This window comes from Oryctolagus cuniculus, chromosome X (genome assembly GCF_051225735.1).
Source record: "Oryctolagus cuniculus isolate XC-2025 breed Fujian yellow rabbit chromosome X, ASM5122573v1, whole genome shotgun sequence".
Classification (NCBI taxonomy): domain Eukaryota; kingdom Metazoa; phylum Chordata; class Mammalia; order Lagomorpha; family Leporidae; genus Oryctolagus; species Oryctolagus cuniculus.
The window spans coordinates 50390266-50406094 of record NC_142888.1 but is presented as its reverse complement, the minus strand read 5'-3'; the positions used below and the strand labels follow the sequence as shown (position 1 = coordinate 50406094).

At 47.8% G+C, this 15829-nt stretch overlaps 1 protein-coding gene across 9 annotated transcripts; it reads left to right on the top strand.

The window, feature by feature from the left end:
- The first annotated feature begins 856 nt into the window (after window positions 1-856).
- On the top strand, window positions 857-7669 carry SLC7A3 (solute carrier family 7 member 3). Of its 9 annotated transcripts, none has more exons than XM_089324289.1 (13): window positions 857-1030; window positions 2008-2076; window positions 2340-2407; window positions 2697-2855; window positions 3076-3253; window positions 3468-3580; window positions 3706-3928; window positions 4161-4300; window positions 4411-4513; window positions 6199-6362; window positions 6545-6711; window positions 7056-7164; window positions 7289-7669. In XM_089324289.1, the coding sequence occupies exons 4-13, from the start codon at window positions 2831-2833 to the stop codon at window positions 7411-7413; spliced, it is 1347 nt and encodes a 448-aa protein (XP_089180415.1). In that variant the 5' UTR covers window positions 857-1030; window positions 2008-2076; window positions 2340-2407; window positions 2697-2830; the 3' UTR covers window positions 7414-7669. The 9 variants fall into 9 exon arrangements, with proteins under 9 accessions (XP_089180415.1, XP_089180413.1, XP_089180414.1 ...); XM_089324285.1 differs by adding an exon at window positions 1379-1464 and having other exon boundaries at window positions 860-1030; window positions 2008-2407; XM_089324287.1 differs by lacking the exon at window positions 2008-2076.
- Window positions 7670-15829: the final 8160 nt, after the last annotated feature.

The window sequence follows — 15829 nt, the reverse complement described above, 5'->3', positions numbered from 1 at the left end:
CTCCACTGCGGATTCTTCCTGTTTGGCTTTTCTCACACCCCCACCTCCTCTTCTTGTGCATTTGAATGAGGTATGGTCACTCTGGGAGGCAGGCATTGAATTTCAACAGTCCAGGTTTCTTCAGTGGGGGGTGGTGGTGGTGGTGGTTAACAATAATGATGTTGGGAGGTGGGGCCAGTGAACCTCAGCTTACCCGTCAGTAAAATGGAATTAAACTCCCTCCTCGAATTTCCGGTGTGCTAGCGTAATACTTAGAAACAGCTGGAGAGATTGGGGCCTAGCATTGAGATGGGGTTAATTTTCTGGGCACAGATGGCTTGAAGCCATCTTCCATTCTCTGGCTTCCACAGTTGAGGGTGAGAAGCCGAGAGGTTGCGGTCAGAGGACTTTCCCTATCTGCTGCTGTTGTTGATGAGGGAATCTCGAATACACAAGAAAGATAAGGAGGACTGAGAGGGCATGAGGTGGAGACTGCTGTAGCCCACTCCACCCATCCAGGCCCACCCCCCTCCTCGGCGCACCCCCCCCCCCCCCCCCCGCCCTTCGCATCCCTATCTAGAGTCACTGATCCTAACAAGGTAGAAAGGTAGAAAATCCCGTGGGATCTCTTGCTGGGAAGCCTCTCATCGCCCTGCTCTGTCTGACCAGCGAGACAAACGGCAAAGGCTGCCCTGCGCTTTCTCGCTGCCCGCCACGCCAGGCTTTCAGTGGCCGTGGGAAGCGGTGTGTCAGGCCCACGCAATCCCTTCTGCAAAGCTGAGAAGCCGAGGAGGGTGTGTGTGCGCGCGCGTCCGCCTGGGTGTGTTGTGTGTGTGTCTGTGTGGGGAGGAGGATTGGGGGTGGGATCCCATGACGTTACCGGCCCCGCCTCTGGGTGTATATAAGGGGCCGCTTGGCGCGCAACGACCCTAAGCAGCAGCTTTGAAGCTAGAATCACCCAACTAGGCAGCCCCAACCCAACTCGGCTGAACTCAGCCTACCCGAACCCGATCCGAGACTCTCCGCTCCCTGGGCTTGCACCGGCTCTCTGGTAAGCCTTTGGGGCCGACACGTGTGTCGGAGGGGGGCCTGTGAGGGTCCGGGCATACCTAGGATTCTGTGGCAACCATGGCATGCAGTTGCATCAACGCGGCCGTGACCTGTTGCTGCCGAGACCCCGACCCCGGGAACCAAGAGCTCCCGTCTCCACTCCAGCCCCCGAGTGTTTCTAGATGGGGGCATAAAATCCTGGGAGCTGAGTCTGGGAGCATCGGGCGGAACCTCTTCTTCTAGGTGGAGAGGAGGGTGCGGGCGATCTCAGGCTGCCCTGGGGGCCCTCTCAGGGCGCGTCTCCAAATCTTTAGATGTCGAAGCCCCGCCTCTCTGTTGATGCTTGCAGGTCTGGCTAGCAGGGCGGGAGGAAGTAGGGGAACATTTGCTTACTCCTCTGGACTAGAGCAGCGCCAGGCCAGAGCTGCGGGCTTGGTGAGGAGGGATGGAGTGGAGTCGGTGCTCACTTTGGTTCTGTAGCGGTCAGCCCGCCTGGCCCTCTGGGCGGTCCGGGGCTGTGGCTGTTGGCTGTCCTTGGGGAGAGCACTGCGTAGGGCCAGTGGACACTGGATGTGGGAAGGGGGTCCTCCCTAGAGTTCCTAGCCTGCTCCGAGTTGAGTTCTGTTTAACTCCCGAGGATCTCAGGTGAAGGAGCAGACATGCTAGGTCTCAGGAGTCCTTGGTTGGGGTCTAGGATAAACCCTATTAAGTTACAGCCAATCCGCTGTGTGTGTGTGGGGGGGTGTGGTTTCCAATTGCCTTTGCGAAAATTGGTCCTTCTCAAACCCGTGTGAGACTGATTCCTACTTGGCATATGAAACGTCTGAGGTTAGAGGTAAAGTGGCCTTTATCCCTTCAGGATGGCCGCTGGCTGTTACCCCAGAGCTCCTAGACTTGGCAGAGTGGGTTTTGTAATTCACTTTGAGAGTTGAAGGCTAATGAGCCCTATTGAAGGGCTTTTGTCTTGTTTTTCACCAGATCCTAGCATCCTCTTCAATTCCAGCTAGAATGCTGTGGCAGGCACTTCGCAGATTTGGTCAAAAGCTGGTACGCAGACGTACGCTGGAGCCAGGCATGGCAGAGACTCGCCTTGCCAGATGCCTGAGCACTGTGGATTTAGTGGCCCTAGGTGTGGGCAGCACATTGGGTGCAGGCGTGTATGTGCTGGCTGGTGAGGTGGCCAAAGATAAAGCAGGACCCTCCATTGTGATCTGCTTTTTGGTGGCTGCTCTGTCTTCTGTGTTGGCTGGGCTGTGCTATGCGGAGTTTGGTGCCCGGGTGCCCCGTTCTGGTTCTGCATATCTCTACAGCTATGTCACTGTGGGTGAGCTCTGGGCCTTCACCACTGGCTGGAACCTCATCCTCTCCTATGTCATCGGTGAGATGGTGGGGCAGGGAGGGAGCTGCACAGCCAGCGAATGGGCCCTGGGCCAACAAATGGGAGGGGGCGGGGGATGTGATGAAGCAGAAATGCTCTTTATTATTTACAGGACCTCAATACTTTTGAACCTTGTGCATGTGTTGGGGGTCTGGGAGGGTTGAAGGCATGGAGCAATTGTTCATTCTTACTCACCTCTGTCCTGGTTTCCTTAGAGAGTAGGGATTGGTGTGAGACTGCTCTAGGAAAGGCAGGGAACTTGACCCAGTGTTTCTCTCTGCTCCACCAGGTACAGCCAGTGTGGCCCGGGCCTGGAGCTCTGCTTTTGACAACCTGATTGGGAATCACATCTCCGAGACTCTGAAGGGGACCATCTCACTGCATGTGCCCCATGTCCTTGCAGAGTACCCAGACTTCTTTGCTATGGGACTTGTGTTGCTGCTCACTGGTGAGGCGAGGGGCAAGGTCTAGTGCAGGGGATGGGGATTGATCATTACTGCCAGGGATGACGATGGGGCTTGGGCCTGAGAAGGGCTTGATGGAGAAGATAATAGCGGGGAAGAAGGGAAGCTGGGGAGGATGGTTTGCCCCATATCTCAGGGAGGCAAGCAGAGAAACAGAGCTCGCCCTTAGAGCTTCTTAGGGTCCTACCTGTGTTTCTCCAACAGGATTGCTGGCTCTGGGGGCGAGTGAGTCGGCTCTGGTAACCAAAGTGTTCACGGCGGTGAACCTTTTGGTTCTCGGATTTGTCATCATCTCTGGCTTCATCAAGGGGGATGTGCACAACTGGAAGCTCTCGGAAGAGAATTATGAGTTGGCCAGGACTGGACTCAATGACACCTCTAGGTTAGAGAGTCACCCTTGGTAGGGGGGGAGGGTTGCAGAGCTGGGCGCATGATGGGGGGTGGTGGTGGGGATTCTTGCTGAAGGACTGGGCATGGGGATGGGGAAGAATGCCAGGCTGGGCCTTAAAGACCTAGCTAAGTAGTTTGACATTAGACAAGAGGTGCAGGGCTGGCCCAGCACACCCTTACCTTCTCCATTCCTTCTTCCACTCTAGCTTGGGCCCTCTGGGCTCTGGAGGATTCGTGCCTTTCGGCCTCCAGGGGATCCTCCGTGGCGCAGCTACCTGTTTCTATGCATTTGTTGGTTTCGACTGTATTGCTACCACCGGTAACACAGGCATTTCATTGTGTCTGGGCCTTGGGCACAGTGTGTGCTCGGGCTGCATGCAGATTGGGGGCGGTAGAGGAGCGAGCTTGCTTGCCTGATGCAGAACTTTGTGCCCCTCCCTGTAGGGGAAGAGGCCAAGAATCCACAGAGTTCCATCCCCATGGGCATTGTGATCTCACTGTTGGTCTGCTTTTTGGCGTATTTTGGTGTCTCTTCGGCACTCACCCTCATGATGCCTTACTACCTGCTGCAGCCTGAGAGCCCTTTGCCTGAGGCATTTCTCCATATCGGATGGGCCCCTGCCCGCTACGTTGTGGCTGTCGGCTCCCTCTGTGCTCTTTCTACCAGGTCAGCATCAAATGTTGGTTTGCCTCTGCTGTCAGGAGTCTTGGGTTCTAGTGTTCAGTGGCAGAACCTACCCCCGCTGCAAAGGGCTGTACGGGATGGGGGAGGCAGAGATGCCTTGCAAAGGGCTGGCTGTACCTGGGGTGGGGGTGGGAGGCAGAGAGGCCTTAAACCCACAGGCTGGGGGAGGAGGCTCCCAGTCATCTCATGCCACTCTGGGCAATCTCTTCTCCAGCCTCTTGGGCTCTATGTTCCCCATGCCTCGGGTGATCTACGCAATGGCAGAGGATGGCCTTCTGTTCCGTGTCCTTGCCCGCATCCACACCGGCACACACACCCCCATCCTGGCCACAGTGGTCTCTGGCGTGATTGCAGGTGAAAAATGCTCTTTTCCCCTTCCCCTAATTGTTTAAGCAACTCCTTCCACTTTGCTATTCCTTGATTTCTATACCTCTTATTTTTTGCTTTCTACCCATCCATTTTAGCATTCATGGCATTCATCTTTAAACTCACGGATCTTGTGGACCTCATGTCAATTGGGACCCTGCTTGCTTACTCCCTGGTAGCTATCTGTGTTCTCATCCTCAGGTGAGATTACCTTTCTCTGCATGTTGTGATTTGTTTTTTTAAGTTTTATTTATTTATTTGAAAGAGTGTGGTGCAGTAGGTTAAAGCCCCAGCCTGAAGTACTGGCATCTCATGTGGGCACCGGTTTGAGTCCCAGCTGCTCCTCTTCTGATCCAGCTCTCTGCTATGGCCTAGGAAAAGCAGTAGAAGATGGTCCAAGTGCTTGAGTCCCTGCACCCATGTGGGAGACCTGGAAGAAGCTCCTGGCTTTGAAACAGCTCTGTTCTGGCCATTGTAGTCATTTGGAGAGTGACCCAGCAGAATGGAAGATCTCTCTCTCTCTCTCTCTGTCTCTACCACTCTCTGCAACTCTATCTTTCAAATAAATAAAATGAATCTTTAAAACAAAGACAGAGAGACATAGAGGTCTTCTATCACTCCCCAAACGGCTGCAATGAGCTGATATAGGCTGAACCCAGGAACTGGAACTCCATCCTTGTCTCCCGTGAGCATGGCAGGCGCCCAAACACTTGGATCATCTTCCATTGCTTTCCCAGACTAGAAGCTGGTTGGAAGTGGAGCAGCCAGGACTTGAACCAGCACCCCAACATGGGATGCTGGCATCACAAATGGTGGCCCAATCTGCTGGTTTACTCCCTAAGTGTCTGCAATGGCCAGAACTGGGCCTGGATGAAGCCTGGAGCTGGGTACCCAATCTAGGTCTCCCATGTGGGTGGTAGGAACCCAACTACTTGAGCCACTGATGCTGCTTCCTAGGGTCTTTGTCAGCAGGAAGCTGGAGTTAAGGAGTAGGAGCCAGGAAACAAAGCCAGGCACTCCAGTGTGGGACACAATGTCTTAATGACTAGGTTAAACGCCCACCCTGGTGTGATTTAGGTTTTTGTTCATGGATTAAGAACAACAGGAATCTGTTAATCTGATGTTTCCATCATCTGGGCTTTCCTTAAATCTAGATACCCCTCCCTATACTTAATGAGCTGCTTGGGAAAAGGTTAAGAGTGGTTAAGAGTTGTTCTTTTTTTTCCCCAAAGAAACCTTTTATTTAAGGAGCACAAATTTCATAAGTACAACTTTAAGAATACAGTGATTCTTCCCACTATACTCACCCTCCCACCCCCATTCCCACCCCACCCCTCCCTCTCCCATTCCCAGTCCCATTCTCCATTAAGATTCTTTTTAATTAACTTTATACACAGAAAACCAACTCTATACTAAAGATTTTTAAAAAATTACACACACACACACACAAACAAACTGTTTGAGAGCTAGTTTTAGTTAACTCTCATAATACAACTCATTGAGGACAGAGGTCCTGCATGGGGAGTAAGTGCACAGTGACTCCTGTTGTTAATTTAACAATTGACACTCTTATGTATGACGTCAGTGATCACCTGAGGCTCTTGACATGAGCTGCCTAGGCTGTAGAAGCCTTTTGAGTCCACAAACTCTGTAAGTATTTAGATAAAGTCATAATCAAAGTGGAAGTTCTCTCCTCCCTTCAGAGAAAAGTACATCCTTCTTTGATGGCCCCTTCTTTCCACTGGGGTCTCATTCACCGAGGTCCTTCATGTAGGTCATTTTTTGCCACAGTGTCTTGGCTTTCCATGCCTGCAATGCTCTCATGGGCATTTCAGCCAGACCAGAAAGGAGTTGTTCTTAATACTGCCTTCTTATCCTTGCCTCAGGTATCAGCCTGACCAGGAGGTGAAGACTGGGGATGAAGAGGAGTTGCAGGAGGAGAAGACGCCTGGAACAGAGAAGCTGACCCTTCAGGGACTGTTTTGCCCAGTCAATTCTATCCCCACCACACTCTCTGGTCAAGTTGTCTATGTTTGTTCCTCGCTGCTTGGTGAGCAGTGGAATTTTTCTCTGGGGGTGGCTCTGAGATCAGCACGATGGGGTGAAAGTATGTGGTACCTGGTTACCAAGAAAGAACTAGAGAGGATGACCTTCCTTTGAAGGGGGTGCTTAATATCTTAGGATGTTGGTCTCAGGAGTTGGTTTTGATGTCTCTCAACTTGACTTTTGAAGCTCTATTGCTGACTCTCCTTTGCCTGGTGTTGGCCCAGTGGCCAGTTCCACTGCTTTCTGGAGACCCAGTGTGGATTGCAGTGGTTGTATTGCTCCTGGTGCTCATTACTGGAATTACTGGGATCATCTGGAGACAGCCACAGAGTTCCACTCCCCTTCACTTTAAGGTAAGTGACCTCTCTCTTTTTCCCCAACAAACCAATCATGGGAGAACAGGCTCCAGAGATCCTGGAGGTCTAGGAGAACTAGATGTCTTAATTGGACATAAAAGGGAAAGTAACAAAGGTACCCAGGCCAAAGACATTTTCTCTGACCCTTTTAAGTTCCTTTCTGGTTCCATTTTCCCAAACTCAGCATATTCTTGGAGCCCCACATGAGGTATGGTAAGTGAGTGTCCAGTGAAATACAGAGTAGGAGTAGAGGTTGGACTCTATTCTGGCCCAAGTAGGATATGGGCCTCTCTGCAGATCACCCTATGATATGTACACAGAAGCCTTTACTTTGTTTTTAGGTGCCTGCTTTGCCTCTCCTCCCACTCATGAGCATGTTTGTGAATGTTTACCTTATGATGCAAATGACAGCTGGAACCTGGGCCCGATTTGGGGTCTGGATGCTGATTGGTAGGTATCCACTTGGAAGACTAAGCCTCTGACATGTCCCATCCCAAATCATTCCCTCTTGAGCTCTTGTCAGAGGCCTAGTAAGTCACTACTTCCCCACCTAACAGCTCTGTTTTTCTACCAGGGTTTGCTATCTATTTCGGCTATGGAATCCGGCACAGCCTGGAAGAGATTAAGAGTGACAAACCCTCATTTAAGTCTAGGGCTAATATTCTAGACCTTGATCTTAGCAGTTCCTGTACCCATTAGATTTGACATCATCACACCTGAATGCTGTCTAGTCCCCCTCACAATAAAGGAGCGTGCTCTTGACCCCAGAGAGGGCTAGCTCTCCCTTGTGATGTTGGTGGGGAATACTAATTGCGCTCTGTATTTATCTTGGAGTAAAGGATGTCTTTGCTCTTTCTTGTCTGCCTTTTTTTACTTGCCAACTTTCAAATGATCTCTGTAGTTGCTTGCTGACTTTTACAAAATTATTATTAAAAGAAAGTTAAAAAAAAAGAAACTGTTTCTTACTCTTTGCTACGGATGATCATGAACATGACTTTGAAGGTAGAGAGCTTCAGAGAAGTGTCCCCCCTCTGGCCACCACAAAAAGATCTGTTGTGCCTGTGTATGCTGATTGGCTACTCGGGGTTTGAGGAGGATGGTGTTAGCAGCCCTCAAATCTAGTTCCACTTAAGGAATGATCTTGAGATGGGTTTTCCCCTTGCTACACTAAAGGTTAGGTACTGGATAAGGAGAGTAACACTTGTCTCTGAGATTTGGGGGTGGACTCTGATCTCAGCACTGGCATTGGTTAAAGCCTACACTGAGACTATTGTCTTCTGTCCCACCCCTTCTAGTTGGACTAGTCCCAGACTCCCGTGACTGTCTGGGCAGCAGAAATTTTGGCTGGAGTGTTTGGCACAGCTGGGAGCAGGGGCAGACGGTAGTGGGGTTTGGTAAAGGACTGTGTATGTATGGATCCTGGTTGCTACAGAAGTAGTAGGGGAACAGACTTCAGAGTGCTGCTTAGACCAAAAACTGTTCATTTATCTATTTACTCAACACACATCTATGAGGCCAGGCCTGGTGCTGGCTGCTAGGGTTATAAACATGAATAAAACATAGTCCCTCCCCCTCAGGGAACTCACAACGTAATAAGGGAGACAAGCAGGTAAGCGTGACAAAACAGTGTGACTTGTGGCAGGGCAGGGTGAAGTGCTTGGTGTTCTGGAAGCACAAAGAAGGACACGCTTGCCCTGAGTCTGGAGTGGGTGCTTATGAAGTGGACTGAGGGGAGGGTTTGATTGTGAACAGTGCAGGAAACCACAGGAGTATGAAAAAGCAGATTTTATCTGGGTCATGGCCTACTGTTGAATGTGGCTGGAGGGTTGTGTGTATGGGGTTGCGATGTATATCAAACTAAGGAATTCGGATTTTACTTTGTAAATGATGTGTGGAGGGAAGAGGTTGGGGGGAGTCAATGAAGGATTTCAAGCAGCAGAGTGGTTGGATTTGTTCCTTTGGTGGTAGCAAGGAACATAGCTTAGAGGAGAGTGGGAGGGAGGAGGGAGCTAGAGCAGGGAGCTAATAGCAACTAATGAATGTTTATTATATGCCTGTTACTCCACATGCAATTTCATTTAGTCCTTTCAATGACCATATGAAGTAGATGTAAGGATCATTATTGCTTTTACAGATGAAGAAATACGCTGTAGTTGACAGGCTCTTGGTGACATAACTTGGAAAAGCCAGGGCCGGAAAGCAAACTCAGTTTTGTCTGACTCTGCAGCCTGTGCTTTTTTACTTTTTTAAGACTTAATTATTTATTTGAAAGGCAGTTACAGGGACCCAAGCACTTGGGCCATCCTCAGCTGCTTTCCCAGGTGCATTGGCAAGGAACCAGATCAGAAGTGAAGCAGCTGGGACATGAACTGGTTGCCCATATACCATGCTGATATCACAGGGAGTGGCTTTACCTGCCATGCCACAATGCCGGCCTCCTCTTACTACTATTTTTTAAAAGGTCTGTCTATTTATTTATTTGAAAAGCAGAGTAACTCCTCTGCTTTTGTCCCAAGACAATTGCTAGTCCCACAAAGCTTCTGTTATTCATTGGATGTCCCCTGTGTTAGTGACTCCTGCTATGGATTGGTCTCCCAATTCATGCAGGACTTCATACCCCAAAGTTATAAGTTAATAGTACCAAGAAGGAGGATAGCATTGTGGTGCAGAGTTTAAGCCACCACATGGGATGCCGGCATCACATGTCAGAGTGATGCTTCAAGTGTTGGCTGCTCTGCTTCCAGACTCGTTGCCTGCTAATGCGCCTGGAAAAGCAGCAGAAGATGGCTCAAGTCCTTGAGTCCCTGCCATCCCCATGGGAGACCCAGATACAATTCCGGACTCCTGACTTCAGTCCGGCTCAGACCTGGCTATTGTGGCCATCTGGGGAATGAGCCAGGAGATACAAGATCTCTTTCTGTTGCTCTCTCTATTACACTGCCTTTCAAATAAATAAATCTTTAAAAAAAAACTAAATCAAGAGAAGAAAACTATCTTTGCAACTGATTGTGTGATTTCATTTATATACAAAGAGCTCTTACAAACCAATGAGAAAAGGATGAACAACCAGACAGAATAAGGAAGTAAAGGATGTAAATGATTATCAGAAAAAGAAAGAAAACACTAAAAAAGTAAAAGAAAAGATAATCAGTCTTATAAGTTAAAGAAATGCAAATTAGGGGCCAGCACTGTGGCATACCATATGGTCTCTGGTTCGATTCCCTCTGCTCCATTTCCAATCCAGCTCTCTGCTAATGCGCCTGGGAAAATAGTGGAAGATGGCCCAGGTGCTTGGGCCTCTGCACCCCTGTGGGAGACCTGGTAGAAGCTCCTGGCTTTGGTATGGTGCAGCTCTGGCTGTTGCCATTTGGAGAGTGAACCAGTAGATGGGAGATCTCTCTCTCTTTCCTCTCTCTCTGTAACTCTGCCTTTCAATTAAAATAAACAAAATAAATAAATATTTAAAAAGAAAGAAATGTAAATTAAAACCATTGTGAGAGTTCAGTTTTTACTTTATAGGCTGGCAAAGCAAAGTTAAACAACTAAGTAACTAGGTATTGGGTAAATTCAGGGTAAACAGGCAGTCTCCTGAATGATGGAGCTATCCATTCTCGCAGCTCTTCTGAAGGGCAATTTGGTGACATAAGAATTAAAAATGTTCCTTCTGATTTGACAATCCTATATATAGGAATTTTTAAAGTTTATAGTAGTTTACAGTAACAATAATAGCATAAAACTTGGAAGCTGGGGCCGGCATTGTGGCGTAGCACAGCATCTCATATAGTCGCCAGTTCAAGTCCTGCCTGGTCCACATCTGATGCAGCTCGCTGCTAATGTGCCTGGGAAAGCAACGGAGGATGGTCCAGATGTTTGGGCCCCTGCACCCATGTGGAAGACCTAGATAGAGTTCCAGGCTCTGGGTTTTGCCCTGGCCCAGCCCTGGTCGTTGTGGCCATTTGGGGAGTGAACTAGAAGATGGAGGATCTCTCGCTCTCTCCCTGTGACTTTGCCTTTCAAATAAATAAATAAACCTTAAAAAAAAACCTTAGAAGTTACTTAATGCACATCAGCAAATAATTAGTTAAATAAGTTATAACTTTAATTCAATAGAATATTAATGCTACCATTAAAAAGTAGATAAATTTGTGTATTCCAAAAGGTGATACTGAAAGATCTCCAAAACTCTCTGCTAAATCAAAACAAAACAAAATGAAACCTTATGGTGCAGAATATTTGTGAAAGAACCAAAGAGAATGCATTTCTCTTTTTTCAAGATTTACTTTTTTTTTACTTTTTTTTATTTATTTGAAAGGCAGAGTTACACACACACACCGAGAAAGAGAGAGATCTTCCATCTGCTGGTTCATATGGGATGCTGGTATTGCAAGCAGTGACTTAAACTGCTATGCCACAACGCCAGGCCCTTAAGATTTATTTGTTTAAAAATGTATTCAAAAGGCAGACTGACAGAGAGAGGAAAGATCAATCTTCTATCTGCTGGTTCACTCCTCAAATGGCCAAAACAGCCATGTCTGGGCCAGGCCAGAGCCAGGAGCCAAGAGCTTCATCTGGGTCTCCCTCATGAGTAGAAGGGACCCATACATTGCCTTCCCAGGTACACTAGCAGGGAAATAGATTGGAAGTGGAGCAGTCAGAACCTGAGTTGGCACTCCCATATGGGATACCAGCATCACAAGCTGCGGCCTAACTTGCTGTGCCATATCGCTGGCCCCCCAAGGATATTTTTCTACATAATTTTTTTTTGCTTAACCTCTGGTTTTTCTTCTGTACTTTCTCTATTTTTTTTCCAGAAACAAACATTAGTTTTTCCATTGATCATAATAGTAAAATATTAGGGGAGCAGTATCATTTAATGGATAAACAGAGGAGGAAGACTCGGTGAAGGAGATGAAGAAGGAATGACCAAAGAGATAGGAGAATGGTATGCAAATCTAGGAAGGAAAGAACTTTTCAGGAACAATTGAATGCTGCCTAGAGAGCCAAGTTAAACAAGGTAAGGACAGAACAAGGTTCATTGATTGTGTCAGCGAGGAGGTAACTGATCATTTCAAGAGTCAGGTGGAGGGGGTGGAAGCCATATTGCAGTGGGTTGAATGAGTGAGAGGACAGTGAGGAACCTGACACTGGGCTGTAGGCCAGCATTTCAGGCAGTAGTTGAAAGGAGTTCAGAGAGGTTTTTTTTTTTTTTTTTAAGCTGGACGACTTTTGGGGAAGATATGCTTAAATAAGATTGTAGGCAAAATTGTGCTGCAGCAGGTTAAGCCGAAGCCTGTGAAACCAGCAGCCCATATCCAAGCACAGGTTCAAGTCTCAGCTGCTCTTCTTCTGACCCAGCTTGCTGCTAATGTGCCTTGGCAAGGTGTGGGTAATGACCCAAGTACTTGCGCTCCTGCCACTCCTGTGGAAGATCGGATGGAATTTCTAGTTTCCATCTAGCTTAGACTTAGCTGTTGCAGCTGTTTGGGGGAGTAAATCCGGGGATGAAAGATCTTTCTCTCTCTCTTGCTCTGCTTTTCACATAAATAAATAAATATTTTAAAAAATAAGATTGCAAAAGAGAAAAAAAAAAAGATTGTTGAAAGAGTCTGCTAAGGCCGGCGCCGTGGCTCACTAGGCTAATCCTCCACCTGCGGCGCCGGCACCCCGGGTTCTAGTCCCGGTTGCTCCTCTTCCAGTCCAGCTCTCTGCTGTGGCCTGGGAAGGCAGTGGAGGATGGCCCAAGTGCTTGGGCCCTGCACCCACATGGGAGACCTGGAGGAAGCACCTGGCTCCTGGCTTCGGATCGGCGCAGTGCACCGGCCATAACAACCATTTGGGGAAGACCTTTCTCTCTGTCTCTGTCTCTCTCTCTCTCTCTCTCACTGTCTAACTGCCTGTCAAAAAAAAAAAAAAGAAAGAAAGAAAAAGAAAGAGTCTGCTAATAAATCCCCACATGATGTTTAAATTAATTGCTTCTGTTTTTTTGTTTTTTTTTTGTTTTGTTTTGTTTTGTTTTTTGACAGGCAGAGTAGAGAGTGAGAGAGAGAGACAGAGAGAAAGGTCTTCCTTTTTTTTTGCCGTTGGTTCACCCTCCAATGGCCACCGTGGCCGGCGTGCTGCGGCCAGCACACCGCGCTGATCCGATGGCAGGAGCCAGGTACTTCTCCTGGTCTCCCGTGGGGTGCAGGGCCCAAGCACTTGGGCCATCCTCCACTGCACTCCCGGGCCACAGCAGAGAGCTGGACTGGAAGAGGGGCAACTGGGATAGAATCCGGCGCCCCGACCGGGACTAGAACCCGGTGTGCCAGCGCCGCAAGGTGGAGGATTAGCCTATTGAGCCACGGCGCCGGCCAAATTAATTGCTTCTGAAGCAGAGTGATTCTGTGATTTTGTTCTTTGATCTTTTTTTATTCAATGCAGTGTTTCCCAGACTTTGGCCATCTATGTATAACCTTCATGCATTTTCCTCTATTTGTATTATTCCTTTACTGTGTATTAAAAAAGTCCTCATTTTTAAAAGCTTAAATGCATTCTTAAAAAAAAAAAACAGAAAACATTTTACCACTATTGTAAATGGGAAACAAAGTGTTTTTCTAGTATACATTGAAATGAATACCCAACTATTAAACAATGGCTGTACAACACCTGAATTCATCACACATACCACACTTTGGACAGATCCATGCAGTTAACACACTGAACAATCTCTGTCAGGCACTCTGCTTGAAGATGGAGTAGAAAATTGCTTTAGCTATGGTCTAGTCTTCAGTTCCTCAAGAAGACCGAGATAAAAGTGACCCCGATAAGTATAAAGTAGGAAATGATAAGTGTTTCGAGCTAGGTATGCATGAGGGATCATGAGAATTCACGTGAGCGCATTCTGGCAGGGAGTACTGGGAAGTCTTTGCGGAGGTCCAGCCTTTTAAGCTGAGGCTTAAAGGATAAGTAGAACGGGCGTTTCAGAAACCAGGGGAGGAGGGGGCACATTCCAGGAGGAGGGAAGCTTGCATGAAGTAGGCAGATGAGAACACTGATGATTCAATTTGCTCAAAGCCTAGGATTTTGAAGGAGTGAAGTGGAAAAATAAGACAGGAACACTAGGTTCCAGTGAGACTATTGAAGGCCATTAATTCCAGGGCATGCAACCAAACAGTAAGGAGGTGCACAGATTGAGGTGGACCAAAGGATATTGTAGGCATTTGGGGACTGAACCAGTAGAGAGGCATTTGAAGCATCCCAGTACAAGTCATCATTACACATTGTATACATGTATCCAATTGTCATATTATATCCCATACATATGAGCAATTACATACTATCCAACCAAAAAGAAGTGTGTGGATAACAGCCTTGAAATGTGTGAGGAGAGGAGAGATTCTGTGATTTGGTTCAAAGAATTCCATCTCAGCTACCTAAGTCACGTAGGTGTGCCTTAGGTCTTGCCAGAATGCAGGCCTCTGAAATCACTAATTCCAACACCAACTTCTCAGAACACAATTTCTGAAGCTTTCCCAGCTCACTTGCTCATGGAACCCCACTACAATAATTCTTTAACCTCACGAAGCCTCCAATTCACTGTTCCCCACCCACATATACTTTTTTTCAGTCCCTTCCGATCTTTGCTTGTTCCCTTTCCCACTTAAATTCCAGAATTTATTATCATTTTCATTTTTTTGCAAATGCCTTCCATTTCCTAGGCAATACTCCAGAGGTTCCCTCCACCCCACAGAAGAAACCAAACGTCCCTCTTTTTCCTACCTTCACCTGTTCAGGATCAGTCACCTTGAGAAGGCCCTCGGCAGGCTGAAATTCCTCCTCTTCTCTTGATTTGTCTGCGTTCTGAAACAACTCTTTCTTACCTTATTCACATTCTTCAAATCCCTTCCTCCTACTCTCTACTATTGACTTTGCTTCGTACTTTATTGAAAAAAAAAAAACAAAAAAAAGCAATACATGCCCATCAGATAAGAACTCCTTCATCTTCCTGTGAATTTTTAAAAATGAAAATAGCTTATTTTTCCTTCCCTAATGTTAAAAATATGTGATCCTTGTAGAAACTTTTAAACATGAAGAAAGTGAAAAAAATCTCCCGGGCCAGCGCTGTGGCGCAGCGGGTTAACGCCCTGGCCTGAAGCGCCAGCATCCCATATGGGCACCGGTTCCAGTCCCGGCTGCTTCTCTTCTGATCCAGCTCTCTGCTATGGCCTGGGACAGCAGTAGAAGATGGCCCAAGTCCTTGGGCCCCTGCACCCGCGTGGGAGATCTGGAAGAAGCTCCTGGCTCCCGGCTTCGGATCGGCGCAGCTCCGGCCGTTGCAGCCATCTGGGGAGTGAACCAGTGGATGGAGGACCTGTCTGTCTGTCTCTACCTCTCTCTGTAACGCTGTCTTTCAAATAAATAAAATAAATCTTTAAAAAAACTCCCAAATCCCACCAAAGATATTTTTAATGTTTTGGTAAATATTCTTCAAGATATTTTTGGTTCAAATATACATACAGTTTTACCTGGGTATACATTCTCTGTAAACTTTTTTCCTTAAAATAGAAAACATTTTGTTTGACAGGCGGAAGGACAGAGTTCCCTACTGGTTCATTCCCCAAATGCCCCCAAAGGTGATGGCTAGGCCTGGGCTAGGACCAAAGCTAGAAACTGAGGACTCAATCCAGGTCTCCCACATGGGTACTGAAACGAGAGTACTTGAGCCACTGTCTCCCAGGGTCCACATTAGCAGGAAGCTGGTCAATCGCTGGAGTTTGGTATCCAATAAAGGTACTCCAATATGGGATTTGGTTGTCCTAATCAGTGTCGTAACCACTAGGCTAAATGCCTGCTCCCTTTTTTCCTTTTTTTTTTTTTTTATTTTTTTATTTTTGACAGGCAGAGTGGACAGTGAGAGAGAGAGACAGAGAGAGAAAGGTCTTCCTTTGCCGTTGGTTCACCCTCCAATGGCCGCCGCTGCAGCCGGCGCACTGTGCTGATCGATGGCAGGAGCCAGGATCCAGGTGCTTTTCCTGGTCTCCCATGGGGTGCAGGGCCCAAGCACCTGGGCCATCCTCCACTGCACTCCCTGGCAATAGCAGAGAGCTGGCCTGGAAGAGGGGCAACCGGGACAGAA

What these genes read in the sequence shown, in the direction of transcription:
- SLC7A3 (XM_051827175.3), top strand. Translation starts at nt 2,038, where the DNA reads ATGCTGTGGCAGGCACTTCGCAGATTTGGTCAAAAGCTGGTACGCAGA. An exon ending in CGACTGTATTGCTACCACCG is followed by an intron (nt 3,581 to 3,705) that starts GTAACACAGGCA and finishes CCCTCCCTGTAG; the next exon opens with GGGAAGAGGCCAAGAATCCA. An exon ending in TGTTTGTTCCTCGCTGCTTG is followed by an intron (nt 6,363 to 6,544) that starts GTGAGCAGTGGA and finishes TGACTTTTGAAG; the next exon opens with CTCTATTGCTGACTCTCCTT.